The sequence below is a fragment of the Tinamus guttatus genome, unplaced genomic scaffold (assembly GCF_059628265.1).
Source record: "Tinamus guttatus ecotype Peru unplaced genomic scaffold, ASM5962826v1 Tinamus_guttatus_pri_ptg000497l, whole genome shotgun sequence".
NCBI lineage: Eukaryota > Metazoa > Chordata > Aves > Tinamiformes > Tinamidae > Tinamus > Tinamus guttatus.
Genome location: NW_028289031.1, coordinates 1,418,530 through 1,445,646, shown reverse-complemented (window position 1 = coordinate 1,445,646; position 27,117 = coordinate 1,418,530). Strand labels below are relative to the sequence as shown.

Genomic DNA, 27,117 nt, shown 5'->3' with positions numbered 1-27,117 from the left:
GCAAGCAGAAAGCCAGATTTCCAGGGCAAACCCTGATGAGGGAGGAGGTAAGGAGGAGTCTGTGCACGTAGGGCCCGAGACTGTCCAAGTTGCTGGGCAATAGTGACCTGGAAAAAATGTGTATTTCCTAATCAATGCAGCTCACTGCCTGAGGACAAAAGAGCACACACAGCTTTGCTCCCGTTACTCCCATTTGCCCTCACAACCATACACAGAGTTGCTAGAGTTCTTGTTAGATACAATTCAAATGTATTCCAAAGAGGCATTATAATACTTAATTTCTTAAAGGCACGGCTAAGGCTTGGACTAACTTTATTCATCAATAAGCTGTTCTACTCTTCCCATAGAAATGAAACATTTTACAGAACTTCATTACAGATTTATAACTTCAGATCATTATTGTTTTATGATTTTAAAATGAGCAACTTAAGACAAAAAGCTCAACATCCTTAAACTTCATTTTCATTCAATCTCTAATAAATACCATCTGCTGTGTACTTTAGGGATATAATACCCGTCAAAAACTCAGCCGTATTATGAGAACCGGCACCAAGTTGATCTGAAATGCATGTTTGAACAGATGTGTTTAAATTACATCTCCGTCTATCCACACGCATAAATTCAGAATAAGCGTGTGTTGATTTAAAATGCATAAAAAAGGGATTTGGAGATGCATCAAAAGTGAACAGCATCTCAATGGATCAAGGCTCACATTACTAAAGGTCATTACTAAAAATAAAGTTTGAATTTATTAAGAGTTGCACGAGGGAACTGTTCATGGGAACTGACTTAATGACTGCTGCACTAAAGCAGCCTTTGAAATTACACTGATTTTCTATGACCCTTTGCTGTTTAACATTAGAGCTGTCAGGCATGGTCAGAAATAATCGCATCTCAGTCAGGAGTAGCTGAGAACATTATACACTTTTTCCTCAAATCTGACACAACGCTCATCACCAACCCTATCCGGGGCTCTAAGGACCTATCCACGTCTGCTTCAGTGCCAGCCATTTAGCTCTTCACTCTGACATAGAAATCAGGCACGTAACAGAGAATGATTATTATGTCTTTTTGGCATGATGAAATCAGCTGAAAAAACTGCGAGCAGTTCTCCATTAGCAAATATCAGTAAGAAAACCGCAGTCTTTCTGACTTTGAGTTTTTGTTGTTGTTGTTTGCTTGCTTTGCCATAGTCTCTAATGCTTATGATGTTTCAGGGACTTTGAAGGCAAACCAAATGAGACCAAAGGTCCAACTAGACCAAATGATCTCAGCTTTTGCCAGAGAGAGGGTGTTTTTGTACCTAGCAGTCTGTGATGGATTCCTCTTCTATGAACTTGTTCGGTCTCCCCTTGAATCCAAACCCTTCCATACCTTAACTACTTGTAAGAATAGCATTTCTGCTTGATCTGGGCCCGCCATCTGCGAGTTTCAGTTGATGCCCCTAATTCTTACTCTGGGGCAGACAAGTACCAAATAACTCTACTCACCTTCTCACGCTACTCAGGATTTTGCAGACCTCTATTATAGCCCTTTGGCAATAGCTTTTCCAGACCACAGAGTCCTTAATTTCCTTTGTGTGACAGAGCCCTCACACCTCCGATAATGTCTATTAGTCCTTTCTGTAACATTTCCAATTGCAGCATCTCCTTTTTGATGAGGGTGTTGACAACATTGAAAATGCTGACAGAACAGGATCACAAACTCTGAAATTATTTCCAGAATTCCAGAATTAAGGTTAAAGGCTCTGCTTTTTCTTTTTATGAAAAGACATAACTGATTAATATTCCATAACTACAGAAATGTTACACCCCAAATGTCATTACAACACTCTACTTTTTAAGATAGCCAGGTTCTGAAGTTTACTTTGAGAGACAACAGACTGGCAAACATTGCTTACCAGTGTGATTGGCATTAGCATTCAGAGGAGAACTCATTCTACTGTCAGATACAATAGAAAAACAAGCCAGAAATTGCTAGATAGAACAGATTATAACATTTTCTGCTCCACTGAGAAACAAATGACACAGTGAGGTTGCTTTACCTGTTTCATATGCTTCATATGTGGGGTTATCAGTATATCTGCACCTTCTTCAAAATACAGAAACATTTACTTCTTGCTGAAGTATTCAGAATTCAGGAAAACATAACTACCTTTAAGAACAAATGCTTGAAGAACACAAATATGTGACCATCAGAAATATAATGCTGAGCAGAGACTCTGTGAAAAGCAGAGACTCTGTGAAAAGCACACTATGCAGCTGACTTCAGCCAAGTATCAAAAGCTGGGAAGCGATAGCTCTCTCCTTATTAAGATTTCCCCTTAAGCTAAGAAGCTGATATCAATGAATAGCTTTCTGCAGAAAGGTATGGGCTGGGCAAAAGTTTGTAACATAAATAAGCTAGAAGAAGACAAAGATGTAACAAAAAGAAGGTTACGTAGGTTTTCAAAGAGTGACCAAGGACAGAAATGGAGAGCGGGGGTAGGGAACAGACAAAGAATGCAAAGGAGAAGCAGTGTAACAAGTTGGAAGAGTTTAACAGAGAATTACGATCTTCAGTTGAAGCAGAACAGAGAACGGACAAAGGCAGAAAGCTGAGAACTACCACTGGGCCAAATATTTTATTCCAAGATTTTGGTTCAAGCCCATTTACATTAAGAACCCCTGCAGCACAGGGAAAGAGAGAATAACAACTCCTGGCAAAGCAGGTATTAAAGCACAGCAGATTTTAAGGGAAACACACGCAGCTCAAGAAAGTTACCCAAAATAGCTGGCAGATTCAGAGTCATAGTTCTTTCACTTCGCAAGCTATGCAAACAATTTGGCTGGATTTTTTTTGCTTTTGCTTTGTGAGAAATCACAACACAAAATGTTTGCCATTTGCAAACAGCTCAATGGGAAAGATCAAGGTTGCGAAGGGAACAACACTTCACAACACATGCATGATACACACTAAATTCAGCATAATCTCCACTCCATTCTCAAAGCACACAAAGAAATCAACAGTCAATTATCCAAAACACATCAGCTTATACCGCATACATTACAAAATAAATTGCTAAAATTGAATACCAGAACCATTGCTTTGAGACAGAGAGATAAAAATGTAATGCCTGGATAAGCTTTTTAATAGTAATTAATAGTTTCCCTGAATGTTAGCCAGAGGAACTTAAAAGACCATTCATGCACAAGTATGGTAACTAAAAAGCACTTCAGTTTTATACCAGCCAGTTCCTGTGGTACATTGATATGCACTCGTAACTGTGAATTTTCGCATACAGTGCTCCACATGAAATGCTAACAGTCTCATTTTCAGAGATATTTTCCTTTTACAAGCACATTACTGCAGACTTAACACCCGTGCCCAGGTAACTTTCAGGGCTAACAGCTGCAAGCAGCAGGCAGGGGACTGGGCAATGTTCCTGCATAGACTTCATGGGATTTAAGGCCTTATACAAGGAAAATCTGACAGATCAAAAAACTTCTGCTATTATTGCTCTAACGGTTTTTCTTTGCTAAAAAGCAATAATCTTCAAGAAACTTAGGGGAAAAGATCGTATAGGGAATTACTGGTTCTCTGAGTAGCAGGAAGAGCAGATCTGAATAATAAATTTGTCAGTTTTAAGAGTAAGTGAAATACTTTGAGTAAAACCACACACATGCATCCACCCCTCTCCCATAAAGATTCAAAGCTCTAATCATACAAAGCTTTTGCTCTCTCTATAGATACATATATATATATACATAGTATCTTAATAGTATAAAGTTTTCAGTTTTATTCCATGCTACACAGCCAAGGTGGCAATACAGTCTTCAACCTTTAGAGCAAAGTGTAACACAAGAACATTGTGATGTGTTCAAAGCTGTATTTAAATTTGGAATTAAATTTTCAGAGATAATACTGCAGACTCAGAAACAACACTGTTTCCTCATTAAGTCAAAACCCATGAGCTTAACTTGAAGGAAATCTGATGTGCTTTACTAAAGAAAGTGTGGTAAGACATTGTAAATTATGTCCCCAATTAACGCAATGCAATAAAATTTGGATCACTAGGAAACAGAGAATTTACTTTGAAACTATTTTAAGAAATTATGAGGCAAATTTTGCAAAGCAAGTGCATGTAAAAAATCATTAATTTGCATAAATGTAAAATAGAATGATATACTGAAAGAGTTTGGCATAAGTTAATGGGCATCGCTGGAGCACTGTTGTATTTTTTTTAGGAATTTTCAGTGACGACCATTTAGATGGAGCAGGATTAAGCCAGAGAGTGCCTAAGATGAATAAACTCCTAGGCACAAAGATTTTCCTCTATTAGAGCCAATTGAAGACATTCTCTGATCTCCTACTAATTATTTCTAACTCCTCCTTGGGACAGTTCATTTCATCCTCCGCTACATTCTTTTGTTTGCTGGACTACACTGAAAAATAAAAATGATTCTATATACAAATTCTAGAGGATTCAATGCACTGATATCCATATAAGAAGTAATACTTATTTTTCTCAAAATGGGTGTTGTAAACTAGCTGTAAAAGGTCAATATAGATCTTGAAGTTGTTAATATTATAGTTTTCTTGATGAACTTTGTCTTTAGAGCATCTCTTGAAACAAATGACAGCTGAGAGATTTGTTTTTGTAAGAAAGGCTAAAATACTTCTCTAAAGGAGACAATCAGGGAGGGAAAAGAAGGAGAAAAACAGAAAAGAAAGAGCAGAAAAAGAGGAAGGAATCACTTTGCCCATGTAGCATGTGAGGCTTTGGTAGCCATACATGTATGTTGTCATATGCACATTGAAGAAAGGGCGAATCAAGACTGGCTAATGTGAATTAACTCAGATTTTACCTCAAGTCATAACCTGGAGTTTGAAACTTCTAGGGAAGCCTCAAGAGTGAGACTGTAGCTGCCAAATGAAGAAGAAAACTGAGTTACCTCGTTGTCACAACGCTTCAAGGCTGTTGGCTAACCCGGGTTTGCCAAATTCATGGCCGAACGTACAGCACGAGCTTTGATCAATATGTCCTTGAGCTAGGAAACCATTGCTTAATTTCATTCTTTACACTAAAACAAAATAAAACATTTTGTTACCAGTGCTTCCACCTTGCAAGTCTCCTGCTACTTCTGAATTCTGCTTTTGGTGCAGGTGCAAAATACCAGTGAATGGGATAGAAGGTATCTTCAGGGCAGTTGTCCTCTCACACAAGCAAGCTGAAGATCTGCCATCGCACTACGTCTTCCCCATTCCCCAAAACAGAAGTGCAATGCTGTTACAGTTTACAATTTGTAAAAAAGTCTCTGAAGTTTGTTCCTCACTTATGAAATTTAATAGGAATTGATGCAGTCTTTGATGACAACTTGAATGAAAATGAATGGAAAAGAATGCAAAGAGGGAGGTAGACTAGGACACTGATGGGGAGAATTAGAAGTCTATTCCCCAGGTAGGAGCACGTTTTGGTATTGCTTTACACATCTATTCACAAGAAAGCACTGTGGCACCACAAGAACAGTACTTGCAAACTGATAGATTTTGGGAAACAGTTAAGTTTAAAAAAAAACAGTATGCAAAATGAAGCATGTACAAGGCGTTGAAGGCTCCACCTACAGTTGTTCAATCTGAATCATCTTGCCAAATGTTTGGTGCTTTTCTTTGTTGTTGCTACAGCATACATATTATCCAATGTTTGCTGCTGAAACTATAACCTACGTCTCTAACTAAAGAGAAGAGGAAGCTCTTATAGCTGCTGTCTCTCAACCGGCTGCAGTAACAGGGGTCAATGGAATGGCTGAACACGAACCAACCCTCATGTGAAGGGGCTGTGGACCGGGATGAAGGCACAGAGTGCTCCCTCGGCAAGTTTGCTGATGATACCAAACTGGGAGGAGTAGCTGATACCCCAGAGAACTGCGCTGCCATCCAGAGGGACCTGGACAGACTGGACAACTGGGCGGTGAAAAACCTCATGCAATTCAACAAGGCCAAGTGCAAGGTCCTGCACCTGGGGAGGAATAACCCCAGACACCAGTACAGGCTGGGGACCGACCTTGTGGAGAGCAGCTCTGCGGAGAGGGACCTGGGTGTCATGGTGGATGACAAGTTGACCATGAGGCAGCAGTGTGCTCTTGTGGCCAAGAAGGCCAATGGGATCCGGGGGTGCATTAAGAAGAGAGTCTCCAGCAGGTCGAGGGAGGTGATCCTGCCCCTCTACTCAGCCCTGGTGAGGCCGCATCTGGAGTATTGTGTCCAGTTCTGGGCTCCACAGTACAAGAGGGATGTGGAGCTGCTGGAGAGAGTCCAGCGCAGGGCCACAAGGATGATCAGGGGCCTGGAACATCTGCCCTACGAGGAGAGGTTGAGGGAGCTGGGCCTGTTCAGCCTGGAGAAGAGAAGGCTGAAACGGGATCTAAACAGTGTCTATAAGTACCTCAAGGGAGGTACTTATAACCATAAGTACCTCAAGTGAGAGGGTTGGTGCTGGCCTCTTTTCAGTGGTGGCCACCGACGGAATGAGAGGAAACCGTTGGAAACTGAAACACCAAAAGTTTCACAGGAACTAGAGGAAAGATTTCTTAACAGTGAGGGTGACAGAGCACTGGAACAGGCTGCCCAGAGAGGTTGTGGAGTCTCCTTCTCTGGAGATCTTCCAAACCCGCTTGGACACAGTCCTGTGCCACGTGCTCTAGGTGACCCTGCGTGTGCAGGGGGGTTGGACTAGATGATCTCTAGAGGTCCCTTCCACCCTTAAGCATTCTATTCAAACAAAAACATACACACAAAAATATATACATAGGATACTGATCATCAACCACACTTCAAAACATTGGGAAGAGGAAAAAAGATGATAGTGGAAATCTAGATGGTTAGTTTGTCAGTAATTACAGGTACTAGATGAATGGAAAGTTAAAAATATATATAAACTTACGAGAAGTAGTTGCTTCAGGCATGTTTCTACCTATTTTGCTCTGTTGTGCATTTCAGTGAACTGCTTCACTTTAAATGCTTCACTGAGTTACAGATATCTCTAAAAATAGAGTTAATATAGGTAAAAATGTGGTTACATTTCTATACATACAGTATATTTTGTCTTTATCAAAAGTTTAAATAAAACAAAGGACTGTTATAATGTAGAGGCTCAGTGTTTTTTTTTTTTTTCCTTCTTTTTTTAAAGGGCCTTTCTATGACTTTGGCAGGCTCTATGTAGCTACAACTCTAAAAGCCATTCAAGCAGTAGAGTCTTCTCGCCCAAAGGTGGTCTCCTAAACTGGACAAGCCAGACTGCTTTAGACAAACTTAAGAAGGATGCTGCCCCTCAATCTCAGGTGAGGTAACAGCTGATTGTTTGCTTTCCTATGATAAGCAAAGCCATTCATAAACTCCCAACAGTTTTTAGATGTTTGGAAAAGATAAATCATCGCAGCAACTCAAACAGAAGACAGGAAAGTTGTCACATATTCTGGGCTTATGTGTATCAGATATCATCTGTTAGACAGTGGAACAGACACATTTTAAATGTGTAACCCATATTTTTCAGAAATAATATAAACAGAAGATGACTTTAAAGCTAGCAAATCACCGTGGAGCAATGATCATTATGCATGATACCAGTAAAGGTTTCCAGGTATGATGAATTCCAATTACTGATTTGACTTGACCAAATCTGTAATCAAAGACCAAAAAAGAGCCAGCATAAAATTTAAAATATACTGTTATCATTGAAGAAAATGGAAGATGGACTTAAAAATATGTTTTATGGAGAATTCAAAGATATGACAGCATTCCAGTTACAGTACTAAAGCTCTCTGGCATGACTAAAATGTTAAAATTGGAATAGATGATGTGTGAATATTATATTTAGGGAATAAATCTTTGAAGGTAAATTTAATATCAATGGAAAGAGACTAATTTCATCACATCTAAAGAGATAGTTGAGAAGAATAACATTTTCTCATAAGAATATATATAATTAGGTAAGAGATACCTGAGGTAAGAGATCACTACCCATTTGAGTTACCATCTGGATTTAAAGCACACAAGTAATATCAGAAGACTGAGGAAAACAGATTGTCTTGTACCTTTAAAAACTGATGGTAAGAGAGGAAGACCTGGTGCATGCAGTCAGAGATCAGGAACAGCATGTCCCAGAATTAGAACATTAGGCATGATATTACTAATGAAAAAGAGATGAGAATCAGCATGCAGTAAGGCAACTGCTCAAAAACTGACATCAGTCTTATATTAAGGAAAATGATAAAGTTTAGGAAAGTCTCCAAAAATTGATAGGAAGAACAATACTTAGGCATTTCTACACAGAGGATGGAACAGAATTTAAATTTTAGTAAAAGGACATCAGTGAGTACAAACATACCAAACCAGACAGACCAAATGGGTACCAAACATAACTGTTCTGATAAAGGAAAAAATGGAAATCTTTTATTACCAAAAACACAATTGTAGAAACAGGAAGAGATTACTTCGACTGACAGACAGGAATAACAAAAGACATTTCTGAGCTTCTCAACGTTTGCTCACAGAATCATGCCAGAATTTTCAGGGAAAGTGACAGAGTGCATCCGCGGCAAGTTTGCTGAGGATACAAAACTCGGAGGAGCAACTGACACACCAGAGGACTGTGCTGTGTATAGAGGGACCTTGGCAGGCTGGTGTGTTAGGAGGAGAAGAACCTCATGAAGTTCAGCAAAGGCAAGTGCAGAGCCCTGCACCTAGGCAGGAATGACCGCAGGCACCAGTACAGGCTGGGGTGCAGCTGTAGGAGAAGGAGAAGGAGTTGGGAGTCCTGATGGAGAACAACTTGACCCTGGGCCAGCAACACGACCCCGTGGCCAAGAAGGCCAGTGGCATCCGGGGGTGCATTAGGAGGAGCGTCGCCAGAAGGTGAGAGCGATGATCCATCCCCTCCAGTCAGCCCCAGTGAGGCCGCCTCTGGAGCGCTGGGTGCAGCTCCCCAGTACGAGGGAGACATGGAGCTACAAGAGCAAATCCAGAAGAGGGCTGAGATGGTGAAAGGAATGGAGCATCTCTCATAAGAGGAGAGGCTGGGAATGTATTAACTTCCTGTGACCAATATGAACAATAGCTGGAAATCACTCGGGAAAAGGACCTTGGGAATGCAATGCATCTCACATCCTTTCAGCTGATAAGCCATTTTTATGGACAAGCATGGCAGTGAACTCCAAATTATACTGAAGGATGACAAACCCATTCGACCTGTAGATAGATGGAAAAAATGTGCAAAATTTTACAGCAGAGTCATTGCTAATCATTTCTTTGGGGAAAAGACCGAAGTTTCCACTATCTACAGCACATCGTAGTGTCCAACAAAGGGATCTTGGTACATCCATGGGCTTGAAGGATCTTAAAACTCCTTAAGATACCATTTCTCATTGCCAAAAAAAAAAAAAAAAAAAAACGGGGGTAGGGGCATTCCTCAAGTCTCAGAAACCTGACAAAAAGCCATACAAGAAAAACACAAGCTCTTGTGCCTTGGGGCTGCTCTTCACCAAAGCCCTCACGCTGGCGTCCTGTGGAGCTAATGCTGGTGCAAGTGGAATACTCCAGACCTCCATGAGTGATATTGCTGACAGAATAATGCAGGGAGTGTGAAATAACTTTTTGTGACACTATAAATACAAAAGAAAGCAAGAGGCTCTAGTGCAAGCAGAAGTGAAAGAAAAAAACAACTCCTGTTCAAACTCTATGCAAGACACAGGAAGCTCACAGCACATCCCACGTACATGCCACAGGAAAAATGAAATTCTCCAGCTAACACTGTTGCATATCCATAATCATAATTTAAATGCACATTTAGTTAATCAATGAAACATTTTGTGTTCTAAAGTATCAGCTGAGCATCCTCCATGGGGAAAATGTTTATTTGCATTATTACTGAAAACATGGAAAGATTATCTCACTTAATGTGATAATTACTATACTTCATATTAATTCTGTCAAATAAAAGCAAATTTTGTGAAAACATATGCTGAAAGATAGACTTAAACTTCTGCTATTCCTACAATAATGAAAGCCCTCAACATACCTCAAATAACTCTTTTGCATTCTATCAGCAGTATGGCTAAGTAATCCTAGGAAGCCAATAGCATAAAATTGTCATATGACTTATTAATCTGCAGCTCCACAGCACACTTAGGACATCAGGAATCAGGAATGTAAATCTTAATATAATAATCAGCCTAGCCTTATATTAAGTTAAAGCACTTTGAAGGCACAAAACACAGGCACTCAGACATCCACAGGAACCTAAGGAAAATTTTCTTAACAGCGAGGGTGACAGAGCACTGGAACAGGCTGCCCAGAGAGGTTGTGGAGTCTCCTTCTCTGGAGATCTTCCAAACCCACTTGGACGCAGTCCTGTGCCACGTGCTCTAGGTGACCCTGCGTGTGCAGGGGGTTGGACTAGATGACCTCTAGAGGTCCCTTCCAACCTTAAGCATCTGTGATTCCATGATTCTCTTTGCGCAGCACTATGGAATATTCTGGCAAGGCATTAACTATTCACGGAAGAGCAAAGTAGTTACAATGAACGGCAAAAAGGACATTTTTGCTACAGAAAAGACGTGTGCTACATCATACATTCAGAGTGATCAGGAAAGGAAACAATTCAGTTAATAAGGGTCAAAATGCATCATCTGCTATAACATTTTTTTTGTCTACTATGTCCATTGGATTTTGATTTAAGCCACATATGTTCTATTCACTACAGATAACATTTTCCATACATCCATATTTCATATATTTATCATGAATATACACAAAAAGCAGTTTGAGAACTGCTTCATTTTGAATAATTTTAATGCTTGTAGCTCTCTTTTTTTTTTCTTATTGATGTAGAGTGACCCCACATCAAGTTACAAACCCAATGTAATATTCAGAAAAGCTGATACAACACTAACCAACTGGCAGGTAGGACGCTATTCCCCTTTTCTGAGCAGATGGGCTGAATCAGACAGGCCCTGAATGGAATCACAGTCCTGTTGCAGTATCAGCTTGTATTCAGATTTAGGTCTGTCCAGCTTTTTAATACAGAGAAAAGATAGGGAAAATTAAACAGTAGAGCTTTAATTATGGTCTTTTTAGGTGGCACGTGCTGAGAAGGTTTATTATAAAGTCACCTGTAAAAGATAAATAAGTAGTTATATTTCAACAAAATGTTTCAAAGTAACTAGCACAATGATTTTGAAAAAGTACGAATAAAATCTCATACTAATTTTAGGTAAAAGCTTAACAAGAATTTGATGGTCATTTACCGTCATAAAGAGGTAAAGGAAATAATGCAAACAAGTGGCAGTTGGTTTTCAGTTTTTCTTTCATCTTAAATTTTTGCTGCAGGGCAATCATCCTCCGGGGGAAGCAGTTGCTACCTGCTAATTTCCAATTAATGCAAAGTGTCCAGGGATCACAGGCATACACCCATGGGAGAATACAAGGTTAAAATTACCTTCTGCTATGCGAGACACAGAGTTCCTCTCAGTAACGACAGTCTCCCAGGTTGTCACTCTACACACACACACAACTACGCAAACCCTGAGATAAAGGCTAAGGGTATCAGCACACACTGCTATGCATTAAAACACATAAAGAAAGTCTGCAAAAAAAAAAGAAGGGGAGAAAAAAATTAAGTTAGTTTTCTTGTTCTGTGTCATGCGGGATGATCGAGGTGGGGATGACTCATTAAGGTATCTGCCTCCAACTACACCAAGCAGTCAGTGCTGTAATAGCACTCTGCTCCACAACAGAGTGCAACGCAGACTGAGGCTAGAACATGTCTGCTCTTGTTTGAAAGACACCGAAAACCACTTTGGGTGGCAGGTCTCTTTCAGAGATTTAATTATACCCTAGCACCTCAACTATCTTTTAACGTTCTCTTACAGGAGCTTATGGATTGAACTTTTAAGATCAGATTTCCAAAGCACATTCCCTTTCTAGTCTTAGAAGGGCTTTGGGTATAGTTAATATGACTGCAGTGCTTGAATTAATAGGTGTTGGCCACAGACAATATTTAAATAACATTAATGGAATCTGTAATATTGCATACATGTAAGTCTAGGCTGAAGGAAGTCTCAAAATCATGCCCATAATTTAGATTAGTTTCTTAGTCTACAACCTTTGTTTATGAATCACGGGAAACACACTTCTACTCACATTTTTTACAAGTTAAAGAAAACTTCTCTCTCACAATATTTAAACTATACTTCACTGCTTCAACCAAAATATGAACCAAAATGTTCATTTTATACACTACAGCATGTGAAAAAAAAATAAGGTATATCTATCACACTAAATTCAGCTGCAGACAATACGCATTTTCCACGCTGATTTGGTGTACTTAAATCACAATTTTCCTTTGCTTGTGTTCTCTCACCTATTCTAATTCTCACATAAGATCATCACAAACTACTGTGGAAATAAGCGTCAGGCTCAGGTTTGTACGGAGAGCCCAGGAGCTGGGACAAGGCTGTGGCACAAGCCCCAGCCATGGTTCTTAACCAAGTGTAAAGGACACTGAGCTCCACAGCGCTTACACATTAGCACTACAAGACACATTTAAAGAAAGATATTAGATAGGTAAGGAACTGGGAGGGAAGCAGAGATTAAAAAGGAGACAACATAGAAGCTGTATTTGCTTGATGTGGTTTTGGAACAATAAACATTTTAAAATATCATACAATTAAAAAGAGCCATTTCTACTGTTTCCTTTCTTTAACAACTGTTATGACTTTAGAGATACAGTTCTAAGAAATAATGACAAAGGAAAGCCAGAAACTCCAGGAGGTACATCCCTCCACAGCAACGGCCCGCTTGCATCCTTAAACGCTATAAGTAACAGCCAAGGAAAGCCTGGGTTTTTATTTTCCTTCAAAGCATTTTCCTTCAATCCCAAAGTTACCCTGGGAATTGGATGTGTACTACTTATTCCCACAGTTAATTTCTACAATCCCTGGGTTTTGCTGATAGATATTTTATCCAGATTTTAGAAGAAATGGAGACACTTTGGCTTTATAGTCTCCTATGTCTAGTGCTTGGACTCTGTGACTTAACTCTCCAGCTTGAAATTCATCAGAACTACAAGTTCCTACAAAGTAGATTAAAACAAGTTTACATTTCACCTTGAATCTTTACATAGCACCACATTTGCATAACCTTCATGTTATAATGTCACTTAGTGGCTGTATTTCGGCAATTTCTTCCCCCAAGCAAAAGGAGGGTTTGAGGCCATGAAGAGAAGCAAAATAAAGACAAATGAAAGAACTTCAAATGCAAGTGAGATTCAGCTGTGGATAACACAACTTCAGCTGATGCAGCCACTGCTCCTTTGCACAAGCCTTTGCCCACACACACAAAAGAACGTGGGTTTTGTTGTTATTGTGCAATCTAACAAACAAGTCTATTACCATAAATTTCACTCTCATTACATACAGAAGAAATCACCAACTCATGAGTAGCAGAAACAATTTAAACAATTTACAGACCAATGTATGACTCATACGAGTGCAAAACGGAGCTTCCCCTAAGTAATCTGTAGTAGGGTTAATCTACAAAGGAGGCTTGCTTAGCAGAAAAATCATTGTCCCACAACAATGGGGGTTTAAATTGTATAGTTGCCTTCCAAATGAGGTATAACAACTTTTGTACATTTACACATCCAAGCTTTTAGTTTTCTCGACTCTAGAATTTAGGGTTCAAGAAAATAACCTTTTAATGTTGAGCTCTAGAAATTTTTAATTATTTTAATCCTTCTTTCTAACACATCTCCCCTGAAATTTTTACAAAATCAGTTTCAAATAGTACTTGGCAGTTTCAACAGCTATCACTCTGGTCGAAGGGCGACATTTTCATGAAAAAAATATATATATATATATACACACACATATATATATGTATTCAAAATAACATGGCTGGACCTACAAAATTCATTCATATAATATTACTCCAAACAACTGAAAAATAACCACATGTAAGGGAACAAATCTATAACAATTATTTATGTGTCTAAAACACAATTTTAATACCAACATCAGAATTTTCATGGCCGAACTCTGTAAGGTGTATACTTGATGCCTACTGGAATTGTGTTACTAGTACTAACAGGCTAACACAATAAATACTAAGGTATGTCAACATACATTTGAATACACTTAAACTCAAGAGCAATTTACAACTAAAATTACATGCCAAATTAGTCTGTTATTAAGGAGAGAAACATGAAGTTAAACAAAAAAGTTAAACTCTCTCCTCCACCAAAGTTTCAATGTAGTACAGACTTCTGAGCCTGACATTGAAACTCAAAGACAATATTTTTACAGAGAAGTTGTGAAATTATTTCAGTGATCATGCTTTAAAATATTAGAGAAATATATAAATTAAATGCAGGCACTTCTAAATCACAAAATATTAAAGAGATGTTTTATGTGTTTTTCTAAGACTGTGATGCTTACAATTTCCTCCTTTTAACACCTTCAGGTGTTAGACTGCATTGATTTGGAAGATTACCACTTCCAAAAAAGCACATTCACATGCCCCCAAGGGAGGAGGAAAAAGAAAAAACGGTATCTTGTTACACGATAGAAACTGGGAATTAGATGTGTATTACTTATTCCTATTCTATCACCTAGCAATAATCCAATCAGGGTTTTGCAGAAGAAAACTTCACATAAGACTGCCCAGAGAAAGGAAAGCTTAACCGTAACTAGATGCAGAAACCATCTCTCCAAACTACCTTCCTAATTATGTTTAGCTTAAGTAGCAGTAGCATCTGCTGAGAAATGGGGGAAAAACACCACAGCACACAAGTCGAACCGAAAGCCTGCCCATCTGAACTGACATTCATCCTGGCTGTAATATTATTACAGGAAAGGTATCCTGGAAAACCTAATGCTTCTCTATCCCAAATCCACGCCGATGCAAAAGATACTTAAATTTCGATAGTTGCACACTACAAATTTAAAATATCTTCATGAAATAAATGGATCTGCAAATGATCAACACCTTTGAAATCTCACCTACTTAGACCCCTTTTTAAGACTTTATGAATAAAATTTAAGACAGAAAGACTTACAAATTTAGCTTTAAATTTGGGCTTTATGTAAGCCCAAACTTAACTTTCAAGGGACCGAAAGAGCTAAATCCTGTGGTAAGAGGAGCTTGTAGGATCAAGTCTGGATACGACATGGATATTTCTGTGCTGTTCAGTGAAAAAAAAACAACAGCAACAAAGGAGTTTTACAAACACTAAGTTAATTTTAAGCAATAAAAGGAGAGACATTCGATAAAGTGAGTAGTTCAAAACTCAAAACTGTACACAGAAGACAGACTAAAGAGAAGAGTCTGAAATATAAAATTACAGATAAGTAACAAATACACTCAGCAATTTCTTAACTGAAAACGTCATAAGGATTTTTAAAGAGATGACATTTGCATTTGCAGCAGTTAGAATGACAGAACAGATGTACTAAAACCCATTAGAAAAAGCCTCAATCTAAAAGACTTGTCACGGTTTGTTGGCTTCACAATCTGCAAATCTGCAAAATGGGCTCTCCAGTGGCCTCCTCAGAGAATCAAAAGTGCATTTTCAGAAACACATTCACACTGCAAAAAATGAGGGAGTTGTTACAGTCTACTGTATAATTAACTGCATTTTGTAAGTAAATGAAAACACCAGAAACATTTATATAAAAAAAGGTAAATGGATACTTATGTCTTTAAATGTCTCCACCGCTTGTCTTCGGTTTCAGCAGGATAATAAAATAAAAACAATACTACTAGTATTACTGTCACAAGCATTAGGATATTTTTAAAATAACAGCATGCCTGGAATAGCTTCAGATTTGACGAGGACTGAGTTGGCCACTCTATCTTTTCAACGAAGATTTAATAATATGTAGGAGTTTACTGTGCGATCTTCTCTCAGACGAAAATTATCTACATAGTTATTTATAGTTTTCAGAACTTACTTAATCACCCAAGTAATAGCTACAGTACTTCAGTCCTTCACAACAAGCTTTGGGGAAGATTTTCGCCCTCATTTCAGCTACAGTAGTCTAAAATTAACTACAAAAAAACACCAAAAAAAAAAGACTTCTAGACAACAAAATATATGCACGCAGCAAAAACACAGAGAGAGAGAGACTGTGTGATCAAAGGACTGATTGCTGATAGAAGATTTTATAATAACGTGTTACTGTGCCCAGAAACTGGGAAACAAACTACTGCTTGTGAAATTGCTCCTGCGCAAGGCCAGAGGAGCCCTACTGCAACACCCTGGATAAAAGCACATTGAGAACAGAGTCTACAAAGAGGTTTGTTCAGACACACGAATATTGCTAGAAAAACTCCTATCAATGTAGATAACGAGCAAGAGATGGCCTAGAAAACTGCTTGATGTTGCTGCTATTTGGCATACCTCCTTGGCAAGGAGGTGCCTGCCAGAAGCCAGTGATCCCAGAGGCCTATGTAATATCCTCAGATATTATACAAAATATATAGGATCTCAACAGTGGGCAGTATGATCAGTTTCTTCAGACCTAGAGCAACTATCTATAGCAGACTGGCGGATGCTTGTTTACACGTAGGTGATTAACCTCCTTCTAAGCCATCACTTCTCTCCATTACCTTCTTTTTCCATCTGCATATAAATCTATGTCTACATATGCTGAAAAATCACACTTGGATTTCTATTAAAAGCAAGCGAGGTGAGGACAGACTTTGGAGCAGTTCTCCGATTGCCACGGCGAACACGGGAACGGGGCAGGAGAGGACACGACTGTGTCTGATGGAGCCTTGACTCTCCCCTCCAGTGGCAGCCCACGTTTACCAGCCTTCACCATGTGCTACACAGCTTTGGTGCATCCACTATGTGGATGTGTGAGGCAGTTTTGAGAGAACGGCAGCAGCCACACGCGTTAACGTTATGCTAAGACACCAAAAACACAACAGCAAACACACTGGGAAGCTTTCCCTCTGTGTTTTGCTATTTCCTGAAACACAGGGGTAGGGCATTTCATCTTCACTCTGTATTTCCCTACTTTATTTTTATTCTTTTCTTTATTTCTTTATTCTCTTCTTTCACGAAGGGGCAATGACGAGGAAGATTAATACACCCTTTGATTAAGACTCCAATCTCACCCATCGGAGAGGCAGGAGAGCAGAGCCCAGCGAACAACGCAGGACAAGGCATTTGCAAGAACACCACCAGCCTACGGATCCTTCTACCCATGCAGATTCACACTGCCGATGATTCACGTAATTACAGAAAATGACACTCAGTCTCAGACAATTCTTTAACTAAAATTTATCCAACTGTTTGCTTTTAGCAGCAAAAGTAAATTTCAGGGGATTAAGTTGCACAATTTGAGATAATTAAAGCAGACTTTTTTAGTAACTACCACCAACACCCTTCAGAAATACAATTTATCTGAATCTTGCAAGTTAGATTACTTAAAGAAAGAAAAAATGTCACAGTTTGATACAATGAAACCCCAGTAAACAGAATTTCTGACATTAAATGTGGCCCTGGATTAAATTTATGAACCAGCAACGTGGATGTCAATATGTTATTGTTTGACTGTTAGTGTAATATTAATATGAACACATCTTGAATATTGTTGCAAACACTTTGAAATTAGTATCTCATCTGTGGATCAATCGTGAGACCACTTCCACCAGATGCACAGGTATCAGCCAGAATATACACGGTACTCCTGCAAAAACCCTCATCAAAGGCTACGCTGCACAGGGCTACCTTCTAGGCTAGGTCAGCGCATCCGCGTTTCCTTCGTGCTCTTGCTCTCCAGAGCAGCTTACAAAGAAATCTGCCGTAAAGGAAGAAGTATCTGTAGATCACCTGCTGACACATATGTACTATGCAACTGCATTTTTTTTCTGAATATTACAATTCGCTGAAATTTAAGTGTATAAAAAGGAGTGTGAAATATCAAAGATGACATTTCTGAAAAAAAAAGTACAAAATAAAGCTCCTTTAATGTAGTTTTTCAGACTGATATATTTGTGTTTCTGGCACTTCACTGATAACCATGTAACTCCTGTATATGTGGCTGTACTTTTTCAGTACATCAGCCTAGACTGGTATAGTGGAGTTTCAAGTGACAGTCAGAGCAGCGGTCACATTTTAGAGATGAAGGTGCCCTTTGGAATCTACTGACAAGATCCTACATGTGATGTATGGGAAGTTTCTACATGACTTCATAGCCCCAGGAATAGAGTAAGAAGATACAGGGGGTGTTACTTGTGCTTTATTTTATTTTTCCTTTTTGTTAAATGGAAATAATCCTGTTTGGCTATTAAAGTAGTTCAAACACATATTTAATTTTAGCTGTTCTGGCTCTGGGCTCTGGAGCTGTCTGCAGTAATGCTACGTCCTGGCAAACTTTGTGCTGAGAGATCTTTATGGGAACATCTATATGGGAATGTAATAGCTGGCTGCTGCTATAAGAGCAGAGACTACAAATGAAGACACCATGCTCTTAAGCGCAAAAGCAAAAACAACAGCAAAAAAGTTTTACAGATGTTCAAATATCCAAAACACTTTCCTGTCTTTACATAGCTTCCTCCTCCTGCTGCCATATGTTAAGAAGAATTTTCCATCTGAGCATTTGAAGACTATTTTCTAATTGGAACTACTAGACAAGCTGGTAGTTTTTTTTTAATAAAGTAGGATGTTTATTATTACTTAAAAAAACAAGGGATCTAAACCTTTATTTCCTCCTCATTAACTACTAAAAAGTCTGTGGAAAATGACGTATGTCATAGATTACTGTATAGTCAATGACCAGCTGTTTTAAGTTTGGATATTAAGTAATTCACGCTTTTCTGTGTGCAAGAGCTGAATGATTTAATAAATGCCCATATGCCCTTACGTGTGCCAGCTATACTAGGGTATCTGAAATCCAGCTGCTGTTACGATAATAGCTGCCAATGTTAAAACTACTGAAGAGAATAATGAATCAGCTTCAAGGCAACGAGGATATAAACTGACATAGTTCCTCCTTAAGACTTGTGTCAATATACCAGTCAATTTTTTTAAAAAAGAAAAACTCATAGCTACATGAAAATGTGCCAAAACATATGTGCATTGTTTAGGATGAAAAATTAATATCCACTCTACATGTAAAGATGATAAAAGTTCTAAATATATCAGAACATTCTGGCAACTAAACATAATGTCTACAGAAAAAGATTCTGTTGTTCTGCAATTTGCTTTTCTTATTTTTACACATCACAATTTTCAGGGAGTAGTTACAAGAGATTTTCAGGTTAATTTAACTTTTGTCTTGAGATTTGCATAAATGCAACATTACATGATACACATCAGTTATCCAAATTAATTCCACTCTTAAGGAAAATAATTTGGAAATTATAAATCATCAGTCCTATAAGCAAGGTTAGAGTATTACTATAATGATTTAAATGCACACCAGCTATAGGATATAAAATATTTACTTAAAAAAATACCCATTTATGTTAGTTGGAGCTGGATCATCTCCAGTACACAAAGTACACAATGCTGAAAAGCCACATTAAAGAAGAGTCCAATAATTTGAACTTCAAGTAGTCTATATATAGCAGTTTAAACATAAAACATATTATTTGAAAAAGATTAGGAATATATTGACAAATGAAAAGCATGTCATGCAGAGATTTAAGATACTTACAAGAGCTCAAGCAAAGGGGCAAACCACATCAATGGGCTTACAGAAACTCAGAGACTTTGAAAGCTAAAGAAGCTCTTTTTTCATACCTTAATTATAAAATAGCAGTAGTTGTTTTCAAGCACATGTTCTTAACATTGAGAAAAAAAATGCTATTTTCTTGAATATTAATAGACTTACTTTTCTTTAAGGAAATCCACTACTTGTTTGAAGTCTGCCACACAGTATTCTCTTTTCATGTCCATGAGCACGCTGTCAGATGCAGACTGGACTGGTATGTGCAGAAAAGCATACACTCTTGGATGGTTGAGAATCTTTGCCATTTCCTAAGAGTTTTCAAAAGTAAAAAGGTATTAATTTTCAATGGCTCACTCTTGAAAGAGTACAAGCGGGTGAAAATACTTGCATGACATTTTGTTTTAAAAAAAAAAAAAAGTAGCTATGGGATTATACTCTGAGATAAAAACAAACTAAATAGTATCCACTAAATAGTATCCCTTATTGATTTAAGGGAGAACTTCAGAAGTATGTGAAACTCACTCCCATATCATTAAAGCCTTGACCAGTGCTTTCAGATAGTGGTCGTTTTACATTCCAGGAGATGGCAAGAATTAGCTGCTCTCCTGCCAGAGTCCTCAGCTACCAATACACAAGGGCCTCTGATTTGAGTATCCTTAAGACTGGCTATTTGCTAAATCAGGTAGATCTGATCATTTGCAACTCTGTCTGAAATCTGTTACCCGCGATATTCCAGAAGTTATCTAGAAATTAAAAGCAGTTTCTGTGTGATGCAATAGATAGGACTAATTAGTGGGCAGTTAAGAGCATTGTGTTAAGAGCTTGAAAGGAGGCAAAGGACGTTATACATCATGTACAAATACAGAAAGACGGAAAAAATGCACAAACACAGGAAAACGAATAAAAACCAAACCAAATCCATTTGCAGAATGACACTTAGCAGGGTTATTTCCAATTTCACTAAAGTTTTTTCCTTCACTGAAGACTTCCCACTTTCTTCCCGGGCAGGGAGCACAGGGCACAGGAGCAGGGGCTGCCGCTGCCCCACACGCTCCAGCCAGGCTCCCCCGGCCCCGCGCTCCTCTCAACGGTGCCAGCACAGACAGCCTGGCTGCCACAGCACACAGTGCTGCCAGCTCTGCCCGTTTAGTTGCAATTATTTACAAATTCTTTCCTGGCCATTAATCGGCAAAGTGTTTAGTCACGCACCTAGCATCTTCTCTCAGCATTTATAGGATGTTGGCCTGGACTGGTCCAAGAAAAGGTAAAAACCACCGTCCCTTTCAGGTACCTGCCTTTTGAATCTCTGCCAAGAATCCTACTACCTCAGTGCGAGACACGCAGCTATGCCATTCACTGGAGCATCTACTCTGTCTCAGGTATGTGAACTAAATATACCAACAGTAACAGATGTGTGAGCCAATATATCAGTAGTAACAGATATGTGAGCTAAATCTACCAGTAATAACTACAGTGATAACGGCAGGAGCCCGATTTGATGACAGTGAGGTGTGTGGAGCTGGCTCTGGCTCTTGATGCAAGTCGGAGGCCGGTCGACTGTGCTCCTGAAGGACTGAAGAAAACACCAAGATGCCTCCTACAAAGTTGATCTTCTCAACCGGTTTCCATTTTAAACAGAGCCAGCTATTTATATTCTTATTGGTTTTAGATGTTCGTCTAGAAAATACATATTTTCAAACTGAAACACTATCAAAAAAAGCTCTGCAAAATGAAGCAAATGACACAGACTTCTTTCTCTCTCAGGCTTTAGAAAATAGAGTAAATGCAGTTTATGTGAAGCTTTTGAGCAACTACTCGTGATTTCCTGCTTTTCAGTAACAAAGTATGTTCTTGCTTCTAAAATCTCAGAAATGGCAAAAGTGCTGGAACCTGAGCTATGCACCTCAAATCTATTACTTCACTCAAAAACAGATTTATGGCATAAGAAATCAATGAAAGTCAAGTTTCAAAAAATGTTTCTGAATCTGCCAAGTTCTTAAAAAAAGCGCACACTGCAAAACAAAGAATTAGTTCTTCACTCTTCTTAAATTTAGCATCCTTTGAATAAGTCTGTTCTGTATGTGATCACTTTGTGAATTCTTTTTTAAGCTCATAAGCTATTTTTAGATGTTTTCACCTTCTAATATAAGTGTTATTCTAACCAAGCTTTTGTAAGGCTGAACACCATCTCATATGAAAGCGATAGCTTGCTTCAAAATCAGGAAATATTGTGTTAAAATATTTAAGAAGATTTTGTCCTTTCCACTTTCCATACACACTAAGAACTCATTTTAATGGTGTTTTTTTTGTTGTTTGTTTTGGTTTTTGTACCTTAAGATAGAGTTTAATTCTTTCTCATAATAGGAGCTACTTTCAAATTTCAGACAAAATTAGCTGTGCATTGCAGGCCAGAAGAAAATAAATAAAGGAATATAAATAACTAACATTTCATTTAAATTTATCTCCCTCCATTTCACTCTGCTACACCATTTTGTACCAGAAAGCAGTAAGTTCTGTTGAGGGTATTCGTGTATTTTCAGGTATAGACCTGTATCTAAGGCCCCACTGAAAAGGTGACTTCCCACCAGCCACTTTGGACTTGGTGGCTTTAACAGAACACAAACTATTAACAAAACATAAATGAAACAAATATGAGAAAGAAATATGTGATAAGCCACTCTCTATTGTCATTCACTTCTAAGTAACAAAAGTTTCTGTTTTTCTTTGACTCAAAAAGGAAACAGCTTAACGAACTAAATAAATGTTTCGCTTTATTACTCAAGAAGTCTGAAGAAAACAATCTTCGAAAAATTTTAAATGTTCAGATAGAAATAGAGCAGTCCATTCCAAAACTTTAACTGCAAGTCTTATCCAGCCTATATCTGAAACTCCGCTAAAGTACCATGCCACACAGGTTTCACTGAAATAGAACTATGCACCGAACCATCATACTAACTTCATTCTGATGCACTGCACAAAGAATACTAGATCTCATCACTTAATAAAGCTATTAGTTAATATCCCAGAGAGAACTTGAAGGGCATCATGGGCTAAACATATAATTGTACTTTATAGTGTCTTCACATTGTAAGCTTAACATCTGGTTCCTGTTTATAGGCTTTTTTTTTTCTTTTTTTGTTTTTTTAAACAAAGTGCTTTGCATTATTAGATATAATTACATATTTCAGCTAGTAGGAAAAAATGCAATATAGAATTTATTTTATTTCCATCTGGAAATAATAAAAGAACTCATTTGAAATTACAAGACTGCAAAAGAAAACTTCTGTCTTTAATCAGGACTGAAACAGCTGATTGCCTCTTTCCCCCTTTGCTGGGCAATCTACTAACTATACAAATGAATAGTAGGACTACATGAAGAAGAGATTTCATGTAAACAAAAAGGTCAAAGAGTACCTCAATTTGTTTTAAGCTGAATTCACAAAATGAAAAGCTGCCTTAAACTTGGAATCTAGAAATACATGGTCAGAATACTGACCGTATAGGAAGTAATTTTTTTTTCAGTTTTTAGCAGCTGCAAGGCATCAGAACACAAGGAACACTGCCAGAAAGATTTTTATCTAGTCAGTATAATTTATCGCAACAATTACAACACTCAGCTTTAACTACCTAACCGGAAAAATCAATCCTTCTATTTGTAATGACATCATGCACAACTACAGGGAATCACCAAGGTAATAAAAATCAATATTCGTGCATCTTTGTCAGATCAGCAAGCTTCCCAGGCAGGGGTTTTTTCCCCCCCTAACCCTCAAGTAGGCAAAACTCCAATATTTGACTTCTGTCTCATATTTGAGACACGACGATCTGAATAACTTGTTTCCTAGCAAAAGGGTTGTGCTCTCTGCCAGCGGAGAAACCCAAGGCAATGCTCTTGCACATGGAAACGTGACAACACGGCTTTGCCTCCACATTCCTTCCCCCGGCAGCTGCTGGGCCGGGTTACGTAACGAGGGGGCTCTGGCGGCACCGGCAGCCCAAGCTGGTGCCAACGGTCAGCGGCTGCGGCCTGCTCCACGACGGCTGCTGCCGCGCACGGCGGGATCCCGTGTGCTCCACCGGCGCAGGCCTGGCTGCGGCGACACGGCACCGGTGCGCCTCGGAAGCCCGTAAGAGTTTATTGAGATTAATGAAGAGGAGATGCCCCTCTCACATCGCATGCGGGATGAGTGTCTTCGAAAGGACGACCGTATAGGACATGCAAGCACAGAGCTCCCAGCGGGCGCTCGTTGGAAGGCAGGGCCTCACCCTCACCTCTACGGGGAGCAGGATGGGAGTAGCAAAGCCAGAGGCTGCACAAGGGGAGCCACGTTGTAGAGACAGGCACGAGGGGAGCCACGTTGTACAGACAGGACCTAAGGACAGCTCCAAGCAGCCCGCGAAGAGGAGGCAGGTCCCGCTAGAGCAGTCAGAAGCCCTCGCAACCCTGACCAGTGTAATCTGAACCCTAAAATCAAATCTGCCAGATGGAGCGCAACAAATTCTATTTTGTCATATGGGAAAAAAACGCCTTCCAGATTACTAACCCAAAAGCTAGTATTCGTTCAGGCCACCTTTGGAAAGGGATACAAACCAGACTGAAAGTCATGATTTGCTGGTAGACAACCAGCACTAAGCACCATATGCTCAGCCCTATCTATTCCCAGTTGTTTTTCTAGCTGTAGAACCTCTTTTTTTTTTTTTTTAAACTTCATAAAAGAAGCAACTTCAGCTAGTTAAGTAATTGGGGGAGGTGGGGAGGGAAGGGGGAAAGGGAGGCAAGGGAGAAGATTACATATTATACCTAATCTCTTAAAAAACACCAAACAAAAAACAAATTATAAGCCTTCAAAATCTTGCTGTATCTACTTGACGGGAGCTAACAACAGTTCTTACAATAACAAATAAATACTGTATTTCATAGTCAAAAGGTTCAGCTGAGTTTTGTTTTATCTCCTCCCACAAGGCATTACATAAACGAGGATAAATACAGTGGCAAACACTAGCTATCTGACTTCTGAATTTTAAGTACAGGAAAAACCAAGAACTGTACTACAAATGTTTCTCTCCAAAAATTAGTGTTAACCTGGTGGTATTGCTTGTGTATATATATAAAGAATAGAAAGAGACTCTTTGTGGAATATGGTTTTTATACTTATCCAGGAGAAAAACAGTAATTCTCAGCATAGATATCACGCCCTGGGCTCCTGCAATGCTTCATGATGAGAAAATTGGCCTCCCTGCCAGAGCCCCTCTTCCACCATCCAAGACCAGCACGCTAAGCATTTGCATGGGGTCAGCGCTGACTGCGGCTCCCTTGGCCAGTCTGCAGTGGTGAGAGCAGCTGAAACACCCCAGTCCCCGCAAGGGTATCACCAAAATACAACCAATTCAGTGAGACATTCAGCACTTATGTTTTCAAATTGATTACCTCAAGGTTTTGGGACCTTCAATTCCCATTTGAAGTGGTTCAAGTTGTGTGGCTGGAAACATGCAGGTAACGGTCCAGTGCTTACAAAGATGAAACTCATACTGCTGGTACTGCCACCCTCATTACAACTGGAAAGAGGCTTTACGCAATTTTGGAGCACTGTTTGTCCACCTCCAGCAATTGGAATCGCTAATGTAAAACGCATATTTCAAGTAGGTGGCTAGAATGATGGCTTAAGACAGCCAATCGAATGGTTAATTCCTTCTGAACTGATCAATTCTGATGTGCAGGAAAATACCCACCTTTTTTTTCCTCCCCACCTCTAATTTCTCTTCATAATACTGCGCCCTAAATATTTTTATATGTGTAAATCAGTGCTCCCTTTTTGCAATATCCGTTAGAAACCCATATATTGGGAAGTTCCCTAAAGGGCAGTGCTATTGCAGTGCTACTTTAAATATGCTTGTCTCTCAATCTTATTTTATGTTACCTAATAAAAATCTCAAAAATAATTGAAATGTAAAGAAAGAGACATATTTACAACAGATGAGAAGGCAGGACTGTGACACAATCCCTATGCGACACTTTACCTATAACGTGTCCAACCCCCTTATGGCCTCGAGGCGCCAAGAAGCATGAAACAGACTTGCTAACGTCATCCATACTATATGTTTGCTCACTACCTCAATAAGCAAGAATCTCTTCTGATATAAAAAATGATCATTTCTGCTCAGGAGGAAATCACAGAGGGGTGACACTCCCCACCATCACTCAGCCGCACTGAGGCAGGTCCCTTCTTGTTTCCCCCTTGATTTCCAATGGGCATGTACAACACATAAGAAAGCATCTGCTTTAGCAGGATCTGCTTTAGCAGGTTACATTGAAATTAAAATAGTGGAACATCATAAGCTAAACCTGACCCCTTTAGCCAAGCGTTATCAGATTCTATCCTTTGTAGATACCCAAGGTTTATACGACAGAATTTAGGTTCTTCAGTGGCTCATCTACATTTGACATAACTAAATTAATTGAATTCAAAGACAGGAGAGGTTTTATAATGTCTGTTCCCCTATTACAATGGTACAGATGCCCAGAACCAGTATTCTTGTGTAGTTTCATTCAAATTTCTAGAATACATTAATTTTCTTTTTCTCATTTTTAAATCAAAGAATAATCACCTAAAATCATACATTTTTAAACAAATGCCGAGGCCCCATGAAGCAAGCAGTCTTACTGAAGATTATGCAGATGATGTTGCAATCATTGAGTGAGTGTGACAGCTCATCTATCAAAGAAAACAAAGGATTTTATGCATCTAAACTAAATAGAAGCTTTTAGAAGAGCATGGAGAGCAGTTGGTAGAACTTTACTTATAATATAAATAACTAGAAAAATAAGATCTCGTTTAGTTCTAATGTAAGCACAAATATTAAAACAAGATGGCACAGTTTGTTATGCAAGATACATATCAGGTATTCATTTCTGCCCTCCTGTCCTGAAGCCCATGACGACTGCTAAAATACTCATTTTTTTGGCAAACATACAGTTTCCCATACACATAATACCTGTTCCTTGAGCAAAATGTTCGGATAAGGATGATTTTTATTTTTTGCTAGTAATCTACCAATGAAGTAAGTCTCAGCTCCAAAGGTCTGCTCAGAGCAGACAGCATTACCAATGACTGACAGACACCCCGACACTAAACACAAAGCTGTGAGCAGATCTGTCTGCATTTTAATTCCCTTTGCTGTTTTGATACCTAAGAAGCAAGAGGAACGCTCATATGAGCAAATCATAGTTCAGCTGCAGTTAATGTCCACAGCTCTCATAGAATCATAGAATGCTCAAGGTTGGAAGGGACCTCTAGAGATCATCTAGTCCAACCCCCCTGCACACGCAGGGTCACCTAGAGCACGTGGCACAGGACTGCGTCCAAGCGGGTTTGGAAGATCTCCAGAGATCACTTTAACC

At 39.0% G+C, this 27,117-nt stretch overlaps 1 protein-coding gene across 2 annotated transcripts in view; it reads right to left on the bottom strand.

The window, feature by feature from the left end:
* CDKAL1 (CDKAL1 threonylcarbamoyladenosine tRNA methylthiotransferase) overlaps positions 1 to 27,117 on the bottom strand; it is a 362,497-nt gene that overhangs the window by 103,016 nt on the left and 232,364 nt on the right. For both annotated transcript variants that reach the window (XM_088533392.1, XM_088533393.1), the window contains one exon: positions 19,881 to 20,026. In XM_088533392.1, coding sequence (XP_088389518.1) covers positions 19,881 to 20,026 — 146 coding nt within the window. The remainder of the gene's footprint in view (positions 1 to 19,880; positions 20,027 to 27,117) is intronic.